This window comes from Mesitornis unicolor, unplaced genomic scaffold, assembly GCF_000695765.1.
Source record: "Mesitornis unicolor isolate BGI_N332 unplaced genomic scaffold, ASM69576v1 scaffold33233, whole genome shotgun sequence".
In the NCBI taxonomy this organism is placed as follows: domain Eukaryota; kingdom Metazoa; phylum Chordata; class Aves; order Mesitornithiformes; family Mesitornithidae; genus Mesitornis; species Mesitornis unicolor.
The window spans coordinates 60220-68800 of NW_010173211.1; the positions used below are offsets into that span (position 1 = coordinate 60220).

General features: G+C 43.3%; 1 protein-coding gene across 1 annotated transcript in view; it reads right to left on the bottom strand.

Moving 5' to 3' along the window:
- Positions 1–204: 204 nt before the first annotated feature.
- ARL6IP5 (ADP-ribosylation factor-like 6 interacting protein 5) overlaps positions 205–8581 on the bottom strand; it is a 9130-nt gene continuing 753 nt past the window's right edge. The window contains exons 2-3 of the mRNA XM_010180644.1: positions 930–1147; positions 205–613 (exon numbers count right to left, since the gene is read on the bottom strand). Of these exons, the coding sequence (XP_010178946.1) occupies positions 441–613; positions 930–1147 (391 nt within the window). The 3' untranslated portion in view covers positions 205–440. The remainder of the gene's footprint in view (positions 614–929; positions 1148–8581) is intronic.

Consider the following 8581-nt stretch of genomic DNA (forward strand, 5'->3'; position numbering starts at 1 on the left):
TTTGACACATTCCAGCTCACCTTGAGCATTGCCAGCCTGAAGGTGCCACCCAGCATAAACTCGCTAAACCGCCACCTTGTAGAACTGAGATGGAAGGGGTGTTACTTTTAATACACAAATTTGCTACAAGACAGTTTGAGAGACTGCATTCCATAGGTTTCCATCTCTTCCTCCTCTATCCCCAGAAGAAGAGACAAGCAAACACATTTAAGTTAGTATGTATTTGTGTAAACACCAGAACATTTTGCTATACAATAGAAAAAAGTTGCTGCTCTTATGTTTTCAGAGGAGCCCTGAAGACCTTGGAATACCTGTATCCTGCAACTATTAATCTGTATCACGTGCATTTCCTGGTTTGTACACAAACTGAAAGCAAGCTTGAACAATAGTAAATAGCAACTACACTCTTGCAACAGGTACAAATGCCATATTGCAGCTGCTTACTCTTTCACTTTAGATATGTAGTCAGCCAGTTTGTTGATGCTGTCCTCTTGCTGTTCTAGAGCATCCAGTATGATGCCCATCGGGGTCTTCTTCAAGCCTATTCCTTCTATCTTGTTCTCCAGCTTGTTCTTTATGTTCCGGAGCCTCAGAGAAGCATGGACAAACATCACTGCATGACAGAAACACACTCATTGTTAATGCCAAAGGAATGCATAGTTCTTGCAGTGTTCACTCCAGAGACGCACTCCAATGCCACAACATCACTGGAGGAAGATGAAGTCTCAATGACTGGTTAAGTAACCACGGGTATCCTTTTAAAAGCAACATTGAAGATGGCTTGTGATGTTTTGTGTCCTCTCCCTCCCAATTTTGTTTTGGGATCATTTAAATAGTAACAGTAAAGGCAACAGCCAATTTAGACTCTGCAGACTTATTTGAGAAAGCCACATGCCTCTAGCCACCCCAAGAAGAGGAAAAATACTTACAGAGGAGAGGAAGCGTGATCCCAAACATGAACACCATGACATCTCCCAGATAGGAGATCAAGAAGTAGCTAGACAGCATGATGACCACTACAAATGTGGTTGGGTACTGCTTCTTCAGCCTGCGGAGTATATCCTTGTTGTGCGAAACCCACACAAACCCCATGAACACCAGCACCACCACTGTACCACCAATAAGCATATTCAGGGGACTCAGAAATCTGCAGAGAAGAGGGGAGGAAAAAAATAAGCACGCGTTAGAGCCTTTGTGACTTGTGCCCATGTAGCAAACATCCAGCCACTGGTAACTTGTTACTGGGGAGGTAAGGCACTGAGAAGTCAGTTGTTGCTGTCAAGTCTTTTTACCAACCTTTAATTCAATTCTTAGGCAGAAGCTAAATAAAGCAACAAGTGCAAACGAATAAGGAACACTTAGCAGTGAATTTAAATAATCTTTGTTTTTATGTTCTCTTCCTGAGCACAGCTCAGGATAATGACTTTCTGCAGCACCTCATCAAGAGAAGCACTTACTGCCAGGACCCCTCCTCTCTGTGCAATCAACACATCCACTTGATACTAGACCCAGAGTTAACAAAACCTGAGAGCAGATGGAGTGAACAATCAGTTGCCCAGGGGATGGATCTTTTCCTCATGCATGACCAAAACCAGGCTCAGCCGAGGCTGTCAGATGAACTAGCTAAACAAAAATTACTTCACTATTTCTTATTTCTGAATAAGCCTTCTTATTGGTTTACACCCAAACAAAATAGTTTCACGGACCTGCAGAAGGAGCTTACAACAGGTGGAAGCCCAGGCCCAATGCATGCAACACATGCCTGAGAGTCAGAAGGAACTGAGGTAAGAGATAAAGGTCTCGCAGGAAGAAAAGCCAGGCCTGGCAAGAGGGGCACTGCTGAGGGTTGTGTTCTATTATTGTTATTGGAGTTACCAAGCAAACCAAGCCATCCAGTGGATCAGCTTTGGACTATAAACAGCCAGTCCCTTTTTTGGGCCAGGGCAAGAACATCACCTGCTCAAACCACAATCCCAATTCAGAGCTTGTTTAGAGTCAAGCTTTCACCATTGACTTTGCTTACCTTGTTTCTCTACTCACACAAAATCCAGACTCTATTATATTTAACTTTTATAGTAATAAGTTATGTGATTTCATGTGCATTCTGTTTTTCTTGCTTGTATGTGCACTGATCTAATTACACAGCAGCTGAGGACTCTGAGCTGCTATGACAGCAGCGTAACAGTGCTCTGATAAAGCCAGACATAGTGAAGATTTCCTCTTGCAGATATCAAAGTCAGTTCCAAAGCTAACAGCCACAATGACTCACCACTCCAGCCCACTGCTGAAGAGGATGCTGTGCTTTGTGGTCTGTGCTTCATATCCGGCACAAGCAGAAGAAATCTGTTGCTGGACTGGTACGTCAAAACTCTACCTCCAGTGCCAGAGAGCATTTTCCTAAAGAAGGAAGAACCCCCAATGATTATTTCAGAGCAGAGACTGGCTCCTGATTTTTTAAGTCAGTTTTGCCAGCAGCAGACAGGACAACTGGATGGGAAGAGATTAAAATGCAGCCCAGTTCCCCCACCTGCTTCTGCTACTCACTCTGAAAAGGCACCAGGGCTTTTTGAAAGCAGTGATAGGGCAGACTTGCTTGTTGCATCTGAGTCACTCTCTGTGGCCAGCCAGAGTATATTTAGCTCTGAATTGTGGATCTAAAGTTTCCAGGCTGGAAAAAGTGAAGAGTGTTGCTCTGGAAAGAAATTAGTTTCAACTGTGCTCCTTCGCAGCAGGAAAAGGAGGGTGACTCATGACTGGACCACACCACTCTAGTGCCTGGCTTATATACATACTACCAGACATATGAGATTTGTAAAGTAGAAGTTACCTCCACATCACAGCTATCTTGGAGCAGAAATGGCCAAACTTACTGAGACAACTCACAGGAACCAAATTTTTGTTCCCAAAAATCCATGCACAAAATAATCCTGGCAGCAACAAAGGGCTAGGCAGAGCTCCACTCCACGCTTTCCATGTGTCTGGTAAATACTCTCAAAGCTTTATCTTCCCTACCCTTCCCTCTACTCTCATTACAACTTCGGAAACTGGTGGCAAAGAGTGATCCCTCCATATTTATAAGGAAAAGACCAAGGTATTCTCTGCTCTATATTTCTTTGTGGTATTACACAGGTTCTGTATAACTGCCTGGCTGTAAGGGACATGAAGATTAAAAAACAGGCATTCAAAAGATCTCACTTTCCTGGAGAAAGTTATTTGAATTACATGTTTTCTGAAGTGGGCTGCATTCCAACGCATACAAGGAAACAGTGAACACAAGTATCAAATGAAATCATTTAGAGCAACAGAAAAACAGATGGGGATAGCAGTTGTCACTGAAAACTGGTATTCAAATTATCAGCCATGTGTCCACAGACTTCAATACTGTTGATTACAGTACAGGATAGGGTGTCATCTGCCAAGAGCCCCTTTATTGCTTGACTCGCCCACAGCATAATTCACAGCACTAAGATTCTCCTAGAAATTCTTATATAGAAACTTTGTCTCCAGCAGTGGCATTTTTCAGGAAGGCAGACCTCCCTTATGCACTTTCACTCAGATCTGCTGGCACACTGCTCTCTAACCAATAGCTAAAGAAACACGGACATGTTATTTTAAAACACCAGTGTCTGAGGAAAAGAGAGCTGTGTAACAGCCTTAGAAGTCACCATATAGTTGAACTACCAACATTGATATTTGCCTTATATACAGAGGGATCAGAGCACAAGATGCCAAATTCACTCTTAGGCAAGAAGGCTGGAAGTCTTTCCACGCTGCAGAGACAAGATAAGTGACCAGCCACTAAGTATGTTACAAGATACTTTCTAAATATAATTCCCTTTAGCAGCAATTCATGAGAGCTCTCAAATACTCAAAAGTGTAATGCACTAAACTAATAGCATGGCAGTGGTTGAGTTTACATTGCTCAGATGGCTTACGGGAATAAAACCTCTTTTGGGCTTGGAGAAGAAAACCACTAACTTTCATGACTGTGAAAGAAGTCAGCATGGCAGGAGTAAATAGCATTTGGGGGTGCTAACAGCCCAGAGAGCTGGATTATCAGCTGCACTGCTCTGTGGTGGACATGGCACAACCCTGGCAGGATGCTGTGACCTCCAGTACAGCTGGGACAAACTGGCAAGGACAGGCTGTCACCCAAGATTCAATTCCAGCAGTGTTGCAAGGTGCCTTGCAACTGCACTCCTGCTGCCCTTCAGGGACTGGATTTCCTTCAGCACCTGCTTTGATACAAGTAAAGAGAAGGAGAAAATAAATAAAAAGCATCCTGCCTGGCTTCAGGAACATTGGCATTGTCCTGTGACAAGTAGCACTGTGGGATGCTTTGTATTTGCTGAAGTGTATCAGAAGGCAGCAAATAGCAGCTGGGAGTGCACTTGTGTGGGAAGAAGCACTGGTAGCGAAGCAGCTACCTCTGGCCAGCAAAACACAGATTAAGGCAGATTCTGCCTCACCCTCCCACAGTGGATTCAAGTTTCTAGACTCTGCTCTGCATGCATGCAAGTTCAGGAAAGCCCAAAATGCTCTGTTTCCAGCAACTTACCGTATCACCTCTTCTTGACAAATTATTTCATATCTGCACACTCATGCACAGATTTACAGCAGGAGAGGTGAGCAGTTACTTGGAGAATATATGGCTATAGCAGAGGGAAAACAGAGCTAGGGAAGATGCACCCTTTGCACAAGACAAAAAACCTTCAGAAATAGGACAGGCCACAGAAATCAAAAGCAAGCTGGCTCCATCCTTAAATCCTCTCCATTTGAGATGACTGTCTCAGGGTGATTATTCAGCAGTCGCTCTCACATCTGTTTCCTTTGCACATGACCAGGCAAGTCTGAACCAAGGCATTGAGCAGGAAACTTCAGGTCATTGAGAACATTTTTTTACTTAGAGCAGCTCAGTTACTCTATTACATCAAATAGGGATGAAAATTCCCTTTTAAAAGAGCTTTTGCTCCACCACGATCCAAGCAGTGGGCAGTGGGCACTTAAATACTTCTTTCCTTATTTGTGTTAACTCAGCATTGAAGTTTTGCCTCCTCTCCCTCTCTCTATCCATACTTCCAGCTTCAGTGAGGTTACACAGCTGTAACTAGAGGTAGCACATAAAATTATATACAGCACATCGTGCCAGGTGATAGCCCACAGATTTAGCAATGCCTTTTTACTTATCGCTCCCCACTTACATCACTTTGGGAACAGGAGACGGATCCCAGACCTTTATGAAGTTATATATGAAATATTATTATGCAATATACATTTTAAAGCAATGTGTTTTGCTCACTCATTTTTAATCTTTCATTAGGCATTAGAGAAACTAAGCATTTTGCTGCTTTGGAGTCTTCATGCTGGCAAGGGAATCGTTATAAGCACATCAGCTAAGTTAATGGTCTGGGGTGGGGAGAAAGAAGAAAAGACATGCACTTATTGATCATTAGGGCTTGTGCAGATGGACAGGAGGTGTTTTAGAGCAGAAGTGGCAAAGGAAAGAGATCTTGCAGCTCAGGCTGCAGGGAAGAAGTTATGCCAGAAAAGAATGAAGACTCTTTTAGATGCAGCTCTCTGAAATCCAGTACTGTCAGATTTAGAAACTAATTTTTAGCAAGTACATGGCAACCAAAGCCGAGAAGAAGTTACATCAATTTAAGTAGTTAAGTTGGAAGTGCAAGACAGAGGAGCCTTGTTGGAGCAGGTGAAAGAGCAGACAAATTCCACTTATTAACCAGGCTGATTGTTTGAAGGAGAGCTGCAAGCTGTTGTGGGAGGCACTGATTTTAATAAATATCTGTATAGCACTCACAGTGACAGGGCCCTGGCTCAGGGTAAGAGCAGGCAGCCCAGTTCCTGTGCAGCTGGGAGAAAGGGCACGATTTGATTTAGTAAAGCTCTAAGAAAGTACTCTAGTCCAGCTTCATTCTTAAAGGAATTTGCAGGGCAAGGAGGGTGGAAGAGACAAGGCTGCTGCCTTGTTTTAGTAGAGTGGCATTAAGCAGTTTGAGTTTCTTGTTCACTGATTTACTATTTTCTACCTGGTCCTGTAGGCTGAAAGTAAAATTTACATTGTTGCAAAGCACAGAGCATCACATGTGTGTAACAGTAGCTACTGGAGAAGGAAAATGGAAGGGCAAAGGCAGGGAAATGATACAGTGAGGACCATGAGGATTTCACTACACTCACAGTAAGGTTATTCCATACCTTGCAGAGGTGGTTAAAGACTGGAGAGGTCAACTTTGTTGCAGGAGAGGCAGTAAAGTGAAGTGTGGCAATGAGCACTGCACTCCAGCATCAAGAAAGCTTTAGGCTACAATTTCCTTGTCAGCCCAGCACCACCACAGCTACCGTGTACTACAACAGCTGAAAATACAATCTCTGCATTACAGTCTGCCTATATAATTAGATGGTTTGAGAACAGGTAGAGTTGGTCATAGGCTAAGTTTACTTTTGATCACAGGAAGACCATTGCGTTCGTTAGTGGTTTCAATAATCCCGTCTCTAGGCCTGTGTACAGCCCTGAAGTTCCCCCAAAGCCATGATTCATCATTTATCACTCAGGGATTCCTGCTCATTATAGAATGAAGTGCAAGACGACAACTTAGTCATCAATTTAAATATATCGGGAGAACTTTCTTCAGCTTTCTCCCAAAGCCACAGTCTGGCCAACCAAAAAGTCTTTTTAATAAAAGAAACGGACAGTTTTTCTCTATCAAAGTGTTATGCTGTTTCCTTTAGAGTTGTTCTTCCATCCTCTTTTATTTCAGTGTTAGAAGCAGCAAATTCATCATATATCAAGGGCTTTAAGATATGCAATAAAAATAAAAATAATCTAAAGAAAGGAGATCAAAATCCCACTCCAGGTGTTTCTCCTCTATAAGTTTTCAACTCAGAGGGTTACCACTCAATATTAGGATATTAGAATCACAGTTCTGATATTAATATCTCTCTCCTGTGGCTCTCTTCCTCCTCAACCTTCCATCTCAAGAAAACAGTGGGAAATAAGAGGGAGATGTATGATCCTGGATCTGAAGAATTGAGATCAGAGTTCAAAAGGAAGAAGGAATTTAGGAGACTCAGTGAAAGCTGCTGCTATCCCAGTTTTTCAACTAGATATCAAAACTGGGTTGGTTTTGGGGTTTGTTTGTTTGGGTTTTTGTTTTGGTTTGGGTTTTTTGTTCGGGTTTTTTGTTTGTTTTTCCCTTCCCATCATCTTGGAGAAAAGAGCTGTCCTGCTTTCCAGGGCCATTGTAATTTACTTGCTTATTCAAAGCTGGCTACAGCATCGCATTGCTAAACTAGGGTAGATGAACACAGAAGTTTAGAACAAGGAGGTGTAAGAGCAGGGAAGTCTCAGTTTACCAGTCTAGTAGTCTACTGAACTGATGACAACACATCCCCACCAAAGTTAAGAAGAAAGCCGACGCCACTATGCCAAACTTTTAACCACCATATGTATAAAAAAGCAGCAGCAGGGTTCTTGGCTCCTCCTTTCACTGAATACAGGTCAAAACTTTCTGCAACCCAGAGAATCTTCACCAATTTAAGATGTTGGGTCAACAGCTTCAGAAACCCTAACAAGACGCAGACTGCTTAACAGAAGAAAAAAAAAAGCATTTAGGGGAAGAATTTTAAGCCTCTGCAAAACACAAGATAAGGCACACCAGTCAAAACCTGGCCAAGTGGCTGGGCAATTCTCCAATTTAAGCATTTGCCCATTGTTTGTTGTGAAGAGTAGCATATTCCAGTTTCCATATTAAAACTTAATCATCAGCCTCTGCGGCATGGCTTGCTGAAGAATTTGCTGACCCTAGAGCAATACTTGAAGGAGAGTCCCATAAGCTTTGACCCAAAAGATAATGATAAGGCTATTTCCCAATTCTTTTCAGGAAAGGCGAGCCTGACTGAATGAACATCATAGCAGCAAATGGTCCTGTCCACTAAAATTAAACAAATGGGTACCTTATTTATTTTATATTAAAGGTTTTTCAGTATGAGCTAGCTCAGAAATAAGAAAAGCTGGCTCTGTCCTCTGGACATAAGCTTAAAACTGTAACAGAAAACAGAATTCATCTTAGTTTGTTTTATTTAATTCCAAGTGAGGCTTCTCTCAGCTTGAGCAGCCACACTGGCCAGATTCAAGCACAGATCACTGCGCAGGATGCAGCTGTTTTTCAGAGAGCACAAACCCATCGCTGCTCCCTGCCAGGGGCACGGATCCCCATGACAAGCCGAGAGCCTGGAGCTCTCTCCCTTAGGCAAAGGGGCTCGATGAGCAGCCCAGGGAAGAGCAAAAGAAGAGGGAGCCCTCAGATCTATTAGACCCTCACCAATAAATAAATACATCTTAAACCCTACCCCTAACCTAACAACCCCCCCTCCACAAGGGAGGCTGTCAACAGGCCTTAATTTTTTAAGCGACACCAGGTTAAATCAGAGGTTTAAGGAGAGGCAGAGGAAGGGACATGCACCGCCGCCATCCCACCCGGCAACGCAGCGCCCAAGGCCGGGCCAAATCCTTTCCCGTGGCACTGGGCCGAGGCGCAGCACCGCCCGCCCGGGGACCGGGGCCACC